The 16351-nt window shown below is 42.7% G+C and overlaps 1 protein-coding gene across 1 annotated transcript; it reads right to left on the reverse strand.

Annotated features, from left to right (window-relative positions):
- Nucleotides 1-1078: 1078 nt before the first annotated feature.
- On the reverse strand, nt 1079-16351 carry CUNH10orf53 (chromosome unknown C10orf53 homolog). Its single transcript, XM_037496810.2, has 3 exons — nt 16239-16351; nt 2044-2163; nt 1079-1421 (listed from the first exon to the last, which is right to left on the reverse strand). The coding sequence occupies exons 1-3, from the start codon at nt 16333-16335 to the stop codon at nt 1357-1359; spliced, it is 282 nt and encodes a 93-aa protein (XP_037352707.1). The 5' UTR covers nt 16336-16351; the 3' UTR covers nt 1079-1356.

Raw genomic sequence — 16351 nt, forward strand, 5'->3', positions numbered from 1 at the left:
TGAAAAAAAAGCCACATCTATACCTGAGACCAGACTTTGAGAGAAAGGGACTAAATCTAGGGCTACTAAATACTTATGAAAACAGAAACAGACACCAGGAGGGAGAAATTTTTTTTTGCTTCAGATTCTCACTAAGGGTGATCAAATATTTCCAGAGTTATAAGTGATTTGTAATCTCTGGCAAAATCTGATAAGTGAAGCTTGGGCTGAAAATGGAAATTATATTCCTTATTTCATACATGCAAGAAAGAACTTGTACAAGTGGTTTTGAGTCCCAGATGCCTTTGAAGTGCTGGGTTTGAGGCTGTTGGGAGCAATGGAAAGGATTGCTCCCCAGGTGCAGGGAAGCACCTGGCCCCGAAGGGGTGTATGCTCAGAGCCAGCTGGTAACCTGTAGAGGCTCTGAAAGCCCGTCTCTTTCAGCACGGAGCCCAGGGTTCCACAGTCTTCTGTGAAGGAATCCATCTTTCTTCTGAACAGAGTGATGTGTTCTAACCATGACCTCATGTTTTACGTCATTAGATCAGTATCTACTTCTCTCTGCTTTACTCTATGACTAAGAATATATATCACAGTTTGGTGAATAGAGCCTGAAAGTAAAAAGATGATTTTGACATAGCTGAGTTTTTACACTGGCCACAACTGAATGCTTTTCCTAACTCCACGGGGCTGTGTTTTCCTCCAGAGAGACAGGGAAGCCTCTTTACCCTTCTGCTGGGGTCTCTCACATGCTCTCTCACAACAGTCTGTTAGAATGACTAAAGCCAAAGAAGGCAGATACTTTTCTTGTTTTGAAGGAGAATAATTGAAGATATGACGAGGTAATTATATTTTAGCATGTATTTTTTCCATTGGGAACAAGAAATACATCTGTAGGGATAGCCTGGTTTCCGAATACTGACATTAACTTTTGGTTTAGGATTTCAAAGGCTACTTCTCTTCCTCCCCCCAACCCCCAACCCTTCCCTCCCAATCTTTAATTTGACCTGTTCTTAGCTCTTTACTCTCTATAGAATGGAATCTCAGATGCTTCTGGCAACTGTGCATTATTAGTAAGGGATCGTGCTTTGTTATTGGATTGCATTTTATTATTCCCTTCAGCTCAATATATACATGATATTGGAGGGTTCTCCCTATGGATTGAGATGGAGAAATGCTGCAAATGATGTGGTTTTGTTAATTTTGCAGCCAGGTGAGAAACCCTGTGCCCTATAGGCTGAAGGACAGGCCAGCCTTGCCTTGTCCAGATGGGTGGAGCCTGGTGTGCATGGCCGGAAATCGCCATTGTTGTTTGCATCACAGAATGGCCAGGGGCAGCTGCTGCTCCATGGACTTGAGATACATGTTCTGAGAAGCTCAGTAGGCTTTTAGCACAGCTTGCCTGGCCTTTTTGCACAGCGGGTCTAGTTTACCATCGCCTCCTAGGGAAATAGAAAACATTTTTGTTTGGCCAGCTTTATAAACACTTTGATATCATAGAAGACATACATCCATCTTCACTAGGAGAACATTTTCAAAGGTCATGACATGTAAGTTGTTAACTAGCTCCAGGCCAGGAGCTTGTCAGGGCAAAGAAATCCTTCAAGCATTGTTGATAACGCCATGCACTGCTGGTATATCCGCTGTCTTAGTCAAACCTAGACTAATCAAAACTGGCTTTTTTTTTTTTTTTTACAACTTTTGAATAATAGAAAATGTTTTGAAGGCAAATAAGAAAACATACATTTTTCAATGCAAGAACCCTCCCCGATCCCCCTAAACAAAGTAATCTATTATTCCTAAATTCCTTTCATATTGCTTTGCTGTCTAGAGCTAAAACTTCATTTTCCTTCTGTCTCTCTTCTGTTTCCAGTGTTCTAAGAAAAAAACCAGAGCACCAAGCCCTTTCCTGTGTGTCGTGTAAGAAGAGTTCATCCATGTGACATAGAACACAGGGCTTTGAGTAGGAATTTAAGAGTCAGAAAGGATCTCAACTCAAACTTGAACAAGAAGGACTCTTGGAGAGGGCAAATCACTGCTTGGAAGGGGTGCTGGAGGGCTTACCAAACTCTAAGTCTTTGATGTTGCACCGGAAGACAATTTCTTCATTCACCATGAGTTCTACCACATTCCAGTCTTCTACCTTCTCTAGGATAACTTGGTGTCCATCTTCTGTCAAGACAGCTAGAAAAGAGGGAGAATGAAATGGGAATGACATAGGGACAGAATCCAGATTAACCCGATATGCAGATGTCCTCATAAATGACAGCAGCTTGTCAGCTCTCCAGTTGCTCAAGGCTGTAACTCTACCCCCCAGGGGACACCTAACTGGTGGTGCCCCAATGTGACCTCACCTTTGCTGGGAAGCACAGCTGGATATCAGAGCAATTCTGAATTGGATTGCAATTTGCCCCAGACCTATATAACCTGTCATATGAGCTTTCTCTACAAAGAGTTTTTGAACTTTTCTTATAAAGGTGATACTCGAAGTTGGAGATTGTGTAGGGAATAGGTAACTTCTTACCTTGATGGAAATGTAAATTGACCATCTTTCTGTGGCACAATTTGCTAGAACATACCAAGAACTTCAAAAGTCTCAAAAAATAGAGTAAAATAATCTTTTGTTGAGAAAATTGCACTTATAAGAACTTTTCTTAAGGAAAAAAATCAGAAACAAAGGCCAATATTTGCAACAAATTGTTCTTTTCTGCAGTATTATAATAGCAAAATACTGTGAATAATTTGCATGCCCAATAATAAGAGGGTGGTCAAGTAAATGGTGATGGGCCATCTGATGAGATTTTATTTGGACATTTCAAAGATGTTTATGAATCCTTTAATAGTAAGAAAAATATTTGTAAGATTAGCAAAAAATCAGGGTACATAAAAATATGTTTTAAAGTGTATTCAATATTAATTGAAATATGTATATATAATAAGAAAAAAGAAGAAAACATCTACTGGTTACATCTTTGTGGTGAGATTATGAGAAACTTTCTCTTTATTCTTCCAGCATTTTCCAGATTTTTTATAATAATCAGAAAAAGGTGTTTTAAAAAACAACGTACTTTTATTTTCACCTTTGGAATCTGCATTTTGGTTATCAATTTAATAGCTCCTTCTGTAGAAATCACTCTCAGAAATATTGCTAGATTTATTCTCTATTGTGGAAATGCAAGAGTTTATGGGTTTAGGAGAAGTGATGGACATTGACAGCCTGGAGCTCCTTATTCTCCAACATATTTCTCTCCAATTTTCTTGATCTGTTTATCTTGTAAGACTGGTGTTAGAATTGGTGTGCTAAATCACCGCCTTTGGCAGTCTTCAAATGTCAGTGAGAATTTTGGTTAGGATGGAACAAAAAGTCAGAGGGGGTAATGTTTTTCAAAGTCTTAGAATTTCAATCAGTCTTATATGGGGAAAAGCAGACAGTTATGTCAGTTAATTACACTTAATTACCGAGACAATTGCTGTTTCAAAATGGTGGTGTGTCCACTTCTTCATCTCTCAATCAGCTCAAGAACATCCAGCCCCAACTGTGAACATTTTAATTGCGTGATTTTAATTTCATTTCTTGATAGGAACTTCAGAAAGCAACTCAGTGAGCATCTCCATTAACTAGATAAGCGCTCCTTGGGCACCCAGTGGTGGCCCCTAATTGACCTGGCGTCAGCTAACACCTCTCTTTACATAACATCCGAGTCTTTGGCATATTTATATTATTGTATCCTTTTTGATTGTCTTGTTCTTAAATTTTTTTTGGAGAAAAAGTACTCAGTTTGGACTTGTTTAAATGAAGTAGTCCCGCTGCCTTAGAATGGCCAGGGAGTCACCTAAGTAGCATAAATGCAGTCTCTAGGCAAAGATTTCAGGGGATCACATACTCCCCCCCCCTCCCCCGAGCAAGAGGGAGGTGCAACAAGGGAAGTCAAAGTTACAAGTGGATAGGTAGGAGGTGCTGGGGCACAAGAGCATCCCATACCCCTCTGGGTTCTTTTTTTTTTTTTTTTAAGATTTATTTATTTATGCATACAAGAACTGGGGTACAGACCAGAGGTGTTGGGGATGAGAGGATTCACCAGAGACAGAGTGGGGAACAGAACAGGCAGATTGACTGAAATACACTGCTGAGGGGAGCAGTGGGCGAGTCAGGAGAGGTTTGCTACGCCATGTAGGTTAGCTCCCTGGCAGGGGATCGAACTAGCGCTGCAGTGGCTGCGGATAGCTTCATAGGTTTGCCCCAAACCTTTGTGCCACCAGGGAGGCCCCCCCTCTGAGTTCTTCTTGAGCTGGATGAGTGTTCAAAAATCATCAGACAGCGTAGCAAAGGAAAAATAATCAGTTTAATAACATATGTGGAGAGTTTACATAGTTGTAAATTATGAAGAATAATGGAGCAGACCAGGAATATTCATCCTGTATTTGGGAGCTGGGATGACAAGGACAGAGGGGGGAGAGGGAGGGGGGAGATTTCACATGACTTACAAGGAGAGGATGACCTCATCCTTAGTCTAAAAGTAAGGATGAGATTCTTCAATAGAACATGTTTATGGAGAAGCCTAGAATTGCATGAAAATTTATCATTCCTCTAGATTATAAAAAGGGGAACAGAGATTGCTTTTACAATTAGGAAATGAGCCAGAAACTTAAGTTGTGATGTTTTCTTCTTCAATTTAGGAAGTGTAAAGGACATAAGCAAGAAAAATACCTTCTCCCAACCTTCAGGGCCCCACTGCTCTCAACCCCAAACAACGTGCATCTTGTAAGTAATGGCAGACTTCCACCACCACCCTCCCGCCCCCAACAAAGGGTCATGGAGCTCCGACCTCTGGTTCCCACACAGTGATAAGAGACCTATTCTGGGCCTATTGAAAAAAGCCTATCTAGGGCCTCCCCGATGGCGCAGCGGTTGAGCGCTGGGTTGCAAAGCTGCCAGCAGCCTCTGCAGAGCCGGTTCAATCCCCGGCTGCTCCCCGGCCACCAGAGGAGGGTCCCACATGGCGCGCAGACCTCTCCTGCTGCCCGCTCCGCCCCTCAGCAGTGTACTTCGGTCCTTCTGCCTGCTCTGCTTCCTGCTCTGGCTCTGGTGAATTCTCTCACCCTCCCGTGCTTCTGACTGTACCCAGTGCTTGTATAAATAAATAAATCTTTAAAAAAAAAAAAAAAAAAGCAAGCCTATCTGAACTTTTTGGGGATTCTCACCCCACAAAGGCAATATGGCCTCCTCAATCTTGGCTTTACATTGTCTGAAGATACTCCTAGCATATGCCCTTCAATTTGAAAAGAGGAGATCAGGTACAAAACAACTTGTCCACCCTCACCTTACACCCCACCTCTGGGGGCTGGTGTTGAGTCCATGGTGGTTGTGGTGGTCTTTGCCTGTTCCTGCTTATCTTGAAAGAATAGCAAAGTAGACTTTCAAACAGTGGGACAAAAACACCCTTACCCATTTTATTTATTTATTTATTTATTTATTTATTTATTTATTTTTTAAAGATTTATTTTTATTTATTTATACAAGCACTGGGTACAGTCAGAAGCGCAGGAGGGTGAGAGAATTCACCAGAGCCAGAGCAGGGAGCAGAGCAGGCAGAAGGACCAAAGTACACTGCTGAGGGGAGCAGCGGGCGGCAGGAGAGGTCTGCACACCATGTGGGACCCTCCTCCGGTAGCTGGGAAGCTGCCGGGGATTGAACCGGTGCTGCAGAGGCTGCGAGCAGCTTCGCAACCCAGCGCTCAACCACTGCGCCACCAGGGAGGCCCCCCTTACCCATTTTAAATGAGGGGAAAAAACCACATTCTTAGAAGTGGACAACTTGTGTCACAGAGCACAGACTCGGAAGAGCGTTGCTGTCCTTCAGGTGACCTGTCATTGCTGGGACCCAAAAATAGCCATGGAAGAGGGAACTAAGATGTCTTGTTCATGGTTACCCAGACAGTATTCAGAAACAAGGGGTGTTTAGTTTTGCTGCAGTTCTGGACCCAACTTTGAATTATACCATGATTCAGCAGGGAGCAGCCAATCTCACTCTATGACAATTTGCATTTTTTAGTATTTTTTCCAATCTCAACCCCACCTCTACTCCCCCAAAACAATATAAATCCCTTCCTCCAGTAGATGGAGAGGCAGACATGGGTATTTTTTTTCCTTCTGCCTCCTTGCTTGCCCACTTGCAATAAATTGATACCAGCAAAACTGCAGGGAACCAAAACTGATACCCTTAAAACCGGGGGTGCCAGGGACCCTAAACTATTGCAGGGGGAAAAACCCATTCTGCCCATTCTAAGGGTTTGTGCCCACCTGTGTGCATAAAAGTGAAGTAATTGATTTCTAGTGTACTTGAAGATTTTTAATCAGTGAGCATTCAAAAAGAATAGAGAGCAGGAGAAGGGGAGTAGGGGACAGGATTTCCTTCTCTTGTCCTGATTCTGAAATCAACCATCCCCTGGTTAGTTCATTCAAACAAGGCAGAGACCAAAGGGAGCTGCCAAGGTCCATGAGCGGAGCTGTCAAAAGAACAAATCCAGGAACCTCCTGCCAGGAAATGTAAGCAAGAGGTTGGGCAGGGTACAAAGGGCTGGGAGAGGAGAGACCCAAAGTTCAAAATGTTACTCCCAAGGTGAATCCACCACAAGGGCAAGGTGGTGGCTGCCATAATCTCTCAAGGAAGATGGATGGTGTTGCCTGCCAAAGAGCTAAAGCCAGAAAAGAGAAGGATCAGGAGAGGCATCTACTATGGGGCTTCCAACCCTTTTTCCCATTCAATATGGCTGCCTAGCTCCTTCCTTCTTCTCAGCAGCCCCCTATTCTGGAAGTCCAGTTCATAGCATGCTAGGAGTTGGAGCTTAAGTCACCTGAGATGTCAGGGGAACAAAGGTGGAGAGGGGAAGGTGGCACTCAGCACTGATCAGGCCTGCCAGTTCACCTAGCCCACACCCACCCTGCTGTCACAATGCATCCCCTGACAGAAATTTCCCTGCTCCAGACACTGCTGTTTTGGTGTCCTGGTCTTAGCTGTGTATTGAATACAACACGAGCTTGTCTTACTAACACCCCCCACCAAACTTGTGAGCACCGGGATTAGTAAGTGTTAAGAAAACTTCCCTGTTGGCCCAGGTCACAGGGCACAGGTCACCCTGTACACAAGCTTCTTGCCCACAAATAAAACCTAGATGAGAAAAGAATCAGGTGTATGACAAACTTTGATGTTTTCCCTAAGGTATGTTTTCAACTGACCTCCCTACCTGAAGATAAGAAATGATCCAGGAGACAGGTTACAAGGAGAGGACGCCAGCACGGGACAGAGGCCTTCCTGAGGGCCCCTCCTGTATAATTTCCCCTCACTCTCTCCTCTAAGGGACAGTTTCTTTGAAACACTAGTTTCCCTGTGTCCTTGTCACAAGAAAATAAGCACCTGTCCTTCGTGCTCTATCTCAGCTGTGTCTTTTATTCAGCCCAGATACCCACCAAGGGAACAGACCCACTGGTTAGAAACTCTCTAAGGTCTGGGGTTTGAGAGAGCAGGGTTAGGCTCTGTCTGGGGCTGGTCACTGTGACTGCATGTGAGAGAGGAGGACCTCGGAGGAGAGGACCCCGGAGGAGGGGACCCCGGAAAGTGTATACCCAGCAGCCTGCCAGGCCCTTTCCCCACAGGGCCCAGTCTGACTTATTGAGCCCCACTTATTGTCTGATTTGGGGTTCGTTTATGAGGTCAGTGGCACTCTTTCATGGCCCAGTATATCTAAGAAACAGAATTTGATCCATTAAATAATCCACCGATGGAGATGGGGGTGGAGGGAAACCTTTTTAAGAGAGCACATCCCTCCTCACTTTACCTTCTGTCTGCTGTGAAACAGGAACGTGTGCTCCCTCACTGACCACAACTTCATCCCCCAGCCCCAAGGTACCCAGTGTTGATACAGCTCATTGAATAAACAGGCTCATAATGGCACTGTGCCCTATAAAGCCTCTTTGGGCCCCCAAATGACCTAAATCAGATTTTTATTAAAGCCATAAGCCACATCGTATATCTACCCTGAGCACACCTGTCCCTTCCTCACCAATCCAGGATGTGCTGAGCCCAGTTGTAGGGTGGCCAGTGCCAGCTTAAGGGATCAAACCCAGAGAAGCCTCAGAATTCCTACAGCTCCTCCAAATGCCACCTCTCTCCACGCAGGACCTGCTTTTTCCGATGAGCTGCTATGGGGTTGTCTATTCAAAGAAAGGTCAGATAAATATACTGCATGCAACAAAGTCTTTGTAAAGGCAGTGGCTAAACTCCAGCATAAATCAGCCAGAAGCTGTAAGGCCACCCACAGAATGCCTGCCTCTTTGAAGTGGCACCTCATTCTTCAAGGGGGATCTGAAGGGACACGGAGAAGCCTCCTTCTTCTCTGTGCTGGCGGAAGCGTGCTCCATCTGTGACTGATTTAAACACTGCTGGCTAGGAAGTTGAGGCAAGTAGGCTGACAGACATCTCCCTGCCTTGGCTTGGACAGATTAAGTGCCTATTAATGTGTGCAGCTAATGCATATCTACAGACAGGAGGGCATAAAATGTCTTAGCGTAATAAGGGCAGCTTCCCTTTTGATGGGTCAGTTTCCATCCTCTTCAGTTCCTTTTAGTTTGTTATTTGGCAGACGTCAGTACAGCTGGTAAGGAGCGACCATGGGCGGGAAATTACTTAGAAGTTTTTTGTTAAGCATTAGTTCCGTTTCATCATTATTGAGGCCATAGTAGAGATGTTTTTGCTGAGCTATTATAATTCATGGGTAATAAAGAAAGAAAAAAATTCAGATTGTTTCAAACATAGTAAATTCCAGAAAAGATTAAGCATATTTCCAACACCAGCAGGACTGTGGGAAATGATAAAAGGCTAGATTTTCGAAGAATACACAGAATTCAGATGCGGAATTTACAGACCAGGATGTGCAAATGCCCCTCTCTGTGCTTGTGTTGATTTTAGTGCTGGGTCTAAAGCCATGGGTGGAGTGTGGGACAGAGTGGGGAGCAGATATTTGCTCTCGGCTTTGCTTCTGTTAACACCCTGACATTTGTCACTGGCCCCCGTGAATGTTGGCTGCAGGTATTATAGGAATTATCATTCAGGGATACACAAAGTTAACTTATAAAATCAACCACCTGCTGATATCTTGCAATACTTAAGTCTCCTTCAACCATAAAAATTCTCTCATAAAAATCATCACAAAACACTCCTTCCCCTCCCCTACTGTGGGAAGAGCTGCCTGCGCTCTGCTTCCTGGTCTGACCTCTCCTTCCCCTCCTGCCAGCAACCCCAGCCCGGCCTCTGAACCTGCCCTTCTTCAGGGGAGGGAGCAGCAGCCCATTCAAACCTCAGTGTGTGTCAGTTTTTCACCCTCTCAGCAAATTCACACTGACTTCGGTCCTTTTTGTGGAACAAGGCATACGTATTCTTAGCTATTGCTTTGTCATTTTGTGTGTAACTGCCATTTTAGAATTTTAGGTTTTGCTGTCCCGGGAATGACGACTGCATTCCAGAGATAGTTTCGACAGTTTCCACCCTCACTCCACCCTCGCCCTCTGGTCACCAATGAGGGCGAACTTGCTGTAATTGGAGCTGCAGGCTGGAGCTGCATCTCAGCCGAGCCTGTCAGCTTAGAATTTTAGCCAGGCAAGTTGAAGAACGCATCCTTGTACCCAATGAGTAACTGCCGGCATGATTTAACCCTATAAAAAACCCCTGCTTCTTTTGTTCGGGGCTCTCGATATCTGCCACTGCCTCGGTAGGTGCCCTGAGCCCGGGCTCAAGTCTGTAATAAACTCCCTTTTGTGTTTGCATTGGCTGTCTTTGGGTTTTTGGAGGCTATGCTCGCTGAGTCTGCTGATCTTGGGCACAACACTTTTTAGCTTCTTTAACAAACTTTTGCTGATTAAAAAAAAATATTTTAAACTCTAAAATGTTGTCAGATTAAAATGTAATTCAGTTCCATGATTTTCAAAACCCTAAAAATTATAGAAAAGGACACATTTTTTTAAATTACCCTAGTTGTACCCCCCAGTCGCTCATTTGTCTTTTTCAGTGGAAGTGGGATCACAGTGGAATTGAGGGACACACTTTATTCCCATAACACTATGCTGCAGTCGTGCAAGCCCTGCCAATACACACAGATCTGTCTCACTGTATTTTATATGATGGATGAACAACAATCCAGCCAACATTTCCTTTTCCTGGTTGTTTCCAACTTTTTACTCCCACCAAAAATGAATACAGAACACATTCATCGGCACGCCTCCTCAGACACAGAAGAGTTTTAAATGCATATATGGTAGAGACTGAGAAATTAAACTGCTGGAGTCCAGAGTATTTGGTTAAACTTAAAGACACTGCCAAGTCTCCCTCCTAAGTTACTGTGCCCATTCACCCTCTCATCCATTGTCTTTGGGAACAATTTTTTAAAAAGTCTTTCATCAACTTGCTTTTTGGTTTGTTTTTAGAGATAACAGTTTGGTGCCCATTGGCTATTTTCTTTTTTGAAAAAACAAAAGCTAATCTTGCTCGCCTTCCATGCCTCCAGGCCCTCTCCTATCTCTCACTCCCCAGCGGACACTGCAAGTGTCCTGTGTCTGCCCAAGTCTTCCTTGCCTCATTGAAGTCCTACCTCCTATGCTCCCAGCATTGGTTTCCATGCAGGTTCTTTTTAATAACTTATTGAGGGTCTCCCTAGTGGCACAGGGGTTAAGTATCTGCGCTATTAAGCTATCACCAGCCACTACAGCCTGAGTTCGATCCCCAGCCAGGGAGCTACACACATGGCACTGCAGACCGTTCCTGTCTCGCCCGCTGCTCCCTTCTGCAGTGTGTTTCAGTAAATCCACCTGTTCTGCTCCCCACTCTGTCTCTGATGAATCCTCTCATCCCTGACACCTCTGGCTTACACCTCAGTTCTTGTATGCATACACAAATAAAACAAATCTCTTTAAAAAAAAACCCTCAATAATATTTATTTATCCTTCAGATATGTCAGGCTCAGTTTCTGACACTGGGACATAGAATAGATCAGAACAGACAAGAATCCTGCTCCCCTGAAGCCTACAGCCCATAGGAGAGAAGGATTATTAGGTAAAAAGGTAAGTAGGTGAAGTCTGTGTTCTGTTGGGCACTGATGAGCAACAAGAAGAAATGGAAGAGGGAAGGAGAATAAGGAAGAGGGAGGCAGAAGAAAGCGCTGACATTTTTGATGGGGATACTCAAGGAAGATCCGCCCATGAAGACAAAAAATCACTGTTTGTTTGCTAATTTTTCCTTTATTGAGGTAACATTGGCATAGGAACACATCCTCAGAGCATCATCCCTGTCATCAAAGCACTGCCATAGTCACATCAGAGTGACTTCTGAGAAAGAATGGAAGGCTGAGAGAGAGGTGTGAAGACTGTGTGCACAATCTGGGGCAAGAACTAATGCTTGATGAGCATTTACTATTGCAGGTATTTTTTTTTTAAAGATTTATTTATTCATGCATACAAGAACCGGGGTACAGGCCAGATGTTCAGGAGGGTGAGAGGATTCACCAGAGACAGAGTGGGGAACAGAGCAGGCAGAAGGACCGAAGTACACTGCTGAGGGGAGCAGTGGGCGGCAGGAGAGTTCTGCTCTGCCATGTGGGATCGAACCCGTGCTGCAGAGGCTGCAGAAAACTTCACAGCACTGTGCTCAACCCACTGCGCCTCCAGGGAGGCCCTATTGCAGGTATTGTGTTCACAGCTCTACATGCATTTTCACTGGAACTTCACTTCAGTAAGGTAGGACTTCTCTCCCATTTTACCAACAAGTAAAGTGAGGCTTAGAAAGGTGAAATAACTCAATGTTGACTTTGGCCACAGAGCTCCACAAATAGTGGCAACTAATTGGACTTCAGAAGGCTTAATGCTTAACCTCTTATCTGCTATCTTTCTGCCAACACTGCCAAGAATGTATGCAAGAGACAAGTGACAGAGAGAGGTTAACCAAGATGACCAGTGAGATGTGACCAATAGGATGATATGATTTGTGGACAAACTCTACAGGGAAGTATTTTCCCCTCAGTATTTGTAAACTCCCATTACTCCATGGAAATATTGAAAAAACAACCAGAAACTGTTAGAATTTTGTTAGAACACTGGAAAATAGACAAAGGTGGCAAACGAGTGCATGTTGAAATGAGAAAAATACAATTTTTTAAAAAAAATTTTTAATTTTTTTATTTAAATTATATTTTTATATTCCCCATACAATTACAACCCCCTTATTTTGACCCCAATCCCACCTTTCCCCACCCCCAAACCCCCCATAGAGTATCTCTGGTTCATAGTTGTTTGTTGATTTTGATATTTTCTTTCTTATAGTTATTCTTTTTCCTGGTCCCTTATTTAAGTTTTCTAGATTCCTACTATGAGTGAGACAACCCGGTATTTTTCTTTGAGAAAAAGACAATTTTGAGATGGTCAGAAAGATTTATGGTATCTTTATTGGCCCTTGCCCTACCTCCTCCCTGGATTAGGTGGTGCTTTTGAAGAGAGCAGCCTCTTTGTCAGTGTGTGAGGTTGTCCCTCTAGACCTGATTTGCAAATTCTTGCATTTGTCTGTTCTAACCTGTCTGGGGCTACCTAAAGGATTGACACGGGCACTTATCTTTTTTCACCTAATTTGGAATTTACACAGGATGGAAAAGCCGTGGGTAGTGCTGGAAAACATTGTAAGGCAAATGAAAAACCCATAGCTGTCTGGGCAAAGGACTGTTAGGACATAAAATAAACGTCACAGAGCCTGGGAGGAAAATCTGGGGAGAGAGTTTCTTTGGGAAATTAGAACATTTAGAAGTGCTCACATGGACTGAAGAATTTAGAAAGTCAAGTGCATGCCCAGAACAGGATGCAAGCTCAGAAGTGATGAAGGAGGATCTTGAGCTTTCACACTGGTTGATTTATAGGCTCAGTGAAAGCAGGAAGTAAAGGCTGAGGCAGAATTGTAAATAACCTGGGTAAGTGTTAAAGTACTGCCTCAATGTAGAGTAAATACATAAAAAATGAGAAGGATTCTTTTATTTATAAACAAAATGAGCATCTACCCAAAGGCTGAGTATATATTCTTCTCAAGTGCACATAGAACATTCTCCAGATTCGGTCATATTTTAAACCACAAAACAAATCTAAATAAACTTTAAAAGAATTAAATCTTACAAAGAATCTTTTCTGCCCACAATGACATAAACTAGAAATCAATAACAGCAGGAAATCTGAAAAAAAAATTACAAATATGTGGAAATTATAGAAGCCACTGTTAAGCAGCCAACAGAGCAAAGAAAAAACTGTAAGTGAAATTAGAAAATATCTTAAGGGAAATGAAAATAAAAACAACAAAGCAAAACCTGAAGGGTGCAGTGACAGCAGTGTTCAGGGGAAATATATTGCTGTAAACACCTACAGCAGAAAAGAAGATCTCAAATTAGTAATCTAACAATGGTATGTTTTTAGAGAAATGGAAAAACTCATCCTAAAATTCATAGGAAATTTCAAGGACCTGAATAACTCCAGCAATCTTGAGAAAGAACAGTTAGAGGACTCACACTTCCTGATTTCAAATTTTATTCAAAGCTACAGTAATCAAAACAATGTGGTACTATTATAGGAACAGATATATAGACTAATAGAATACAATCAAGAATGAAGAAATGTCAGACTGGTTGTCAACTGATTTTTGGCATGAGTGTCAGGGCCATTCAACAGTACAAATGATATTGGAAAAATTAAATATCCACATGAAGAGCATTTGAATGAAGTTAGACCTGTATCTTGTTCCATATATAAAAATGAACTCAAAATGGATCAGATATAAATAGAAAAACTATGAAACACAAGAAAACAGAGTCAAATCTGCATGATCTTGGATTTGGCAATGATTTCTTAAACAATAAATCAAAAACAACAAGAAGGAAAATGGAAAAGTTGAACTTCCTTAAAATTAAAAAGTTTCATGTATCGAAGGACACTAAAAAGAAGTGAGAATACAACCTACAGAATGAGAGAAAATAAGGGCAAATCATATATCTGATAAGGACTTAGTACTTAGAATGTATAAAGAACTCTTCTAACTCAACAACAAAATGAATAATCCAATTAAACAATGGGCAAAGAGGGCCTCACTGGTGGCGCAAGGGGTTAAGACACAACCTATGAGGCTGTCCGCAGCCACTGCAGCACAAGTTTGATCCCTGACCAGGGAGCTACACACATGGCGCAGCAGACCTCTCCTGACTTGCCTGCTGCTCCCCTCAGCAGTGTGTTTCAGTCAATCTGCCTGTTCTGTTCCCCACTCTGTCTCTGTTGAATCCTCTCACCCCCCCCCCATCTCTGGCCTGTACCCCAGCTCTTGTATGCATAAATAAATAAATCTTTAAAAAAATAAAAAATGGGCAAAGAACTTGAATAGACCTTTCTCTAAAGAAGACACACAATGGCCAATAAGCATGTGAAAAGAGGCTCCACATCAATAGTTTTAGGGAAGTACAAACAAAAACCACAATGAGATTCCATTTCACACATACTAGCATGATGATCATTTAAAAGAAAAGAACAAATGTAGGCAAGAATGTGGAGAAACTGGAACCCTCATACATTGTTGGTGGGAATGTAAAATGTAACCACAGCTTGTGGTTAGCTCATGTGATTCAACAATTCTACTCCTAAGTATATACCCCTCAAAAATTGAAAGGAGGGTCTCAGATACTTGCACACCCATAAGTAAAAGGTGGAACAACCCCAAGTGTTTGTCAACAGAAGAATGGATAAACAAAATGTAGCCTATAAATACAAAGGAATATTATTCAACCATTAAAAGGAATGAAGAACTAAAACATGCTACAATATGGATGGATCTTGAAAATATGCTAAGTGAAATAAGCCAGACACAAAAGGACAAATATTATTTGACCTTATATAAAATATTTAGAATGGGCAAATTCATAGAGTAAGTAGGCTACAGCTTACCAGGAGCTGTGGGGGAGGGGAAAGGAGAAATTGCTTAGAGGATACAGAATTTCTGTTTGGGCTTTTGAATCTTTTTGAAAAAGGTAGAGTTGATGGTTGCACAACATTTTGAATGTGATTAGTGTGACCAAATCATACATTTAAAATTGGCTAATACGAATAATTTTATGTTACATACATTTTACCACAAATAGTACCAAAAAAAAAAAAAAAAAGAAAAAAAGCAGTAACTGAACTAAGAAATTGTGAAATGGGCTAGAGAGGAAGAGTCTGTATGTGCTAGGACTGGGGCAAAGAAGAAAAATGTTTGCAAAAGTGTAGAGACATCGGAAATAGGAGGACTCAAAGAATTCTTGAATATAAATTCTTTTCCAACAGCTTGATTCACCTTATTTTTTTTTTTAAAGATTTATTTATTTATTTATACAAGCACTGGGTACAGTCAGAAGCGCGGGAGGGTGAGAGAATTCACCAAAGCCAGAGTGGGGAGCAGAGCAGGCAGAAGGACCGAAGTACACTGCTGAGGGGAGCAGCGGGCGGCAGGAGAGGTCTGCGCGCCATGTGGGACCCTCACCTGGTGACCGGGGATCGAACCAGCGCTGCGGAGACTGTGGGCAGCTTCACAACCCAGCGCTCAACCGCTGCGCCACTGGGGAGGCCCTCACCTTATTTTTAAAAGACATGCTATAGCTGTTCAGTCTAATCATTCAGTGAACATAAACTAATGGTGGGTTATTCAGTGAGAGATAGTTGGGACTCATCAGAGGGGAAAAGAAAATAAGTCAGTTATTTAGGCAGAGTCCTTAGCCAAGACTACATAAAATTTTAAGCATAACCAAATAACAGTGAACTACTTATGACAGAAATTTCTCAGTCAACTTTCTCTGCCCAATGAAGTCCCACCTTCTTTTCAAACTTGAACTCAAATGCCCCTTCCTCCAGGAGACCTTCCCTGATTGCTGGGTCAGAATTGATTTCATGTCCTCTGTAGTCCCATAGCAATTTGCGGGGAAGCATCCAGTGGCCTCATAGTACATGTTTTTCCCATTGAGACAGTGAAAACTAGAAGATGTTAAATCATCTTGGGAGGATGGTGAGGCTCAGGGAAGACTTTCTGGAGAAGGTGGTACTTGGTCTGGGTCCAAAGAAGGAAGGGGGTTGATGTAGAGTGCACAGTCTGCAAGGATGCTCAGAGGCTGGGTTGCACCTGGTCATAAGAAGTTGGGTGGTTGGCGCTCTGGAAATGACTACCTACTATACAGGCCTTCCAGGCGGAAGGTGCGGTGCTCCACGGACAGTCCTACTGCACTGTAAGGTCCATAACGTAAGATGACCACTGCATTCTTGGGCATGGTGGGCCACCTGCCA

The sequence above is a fragment of the Talpa occidentalis genome, unplaced genomic scaffold (assembly GCF_014898055.3).
Source record: "Talpa occidentalis isolate TD23 unplaced genomic scaffold, MPIMG_talOcc4v2.1 talOcc4.8, whole genome shotgun sequence".
In the NCBI taxonomy this organism is placed as follows: Eukaryota; Metazoa; Chordata; class Mammalia; order Eulipotyphla; family Talpidae; genus Talpa; species Talpa occidentalis.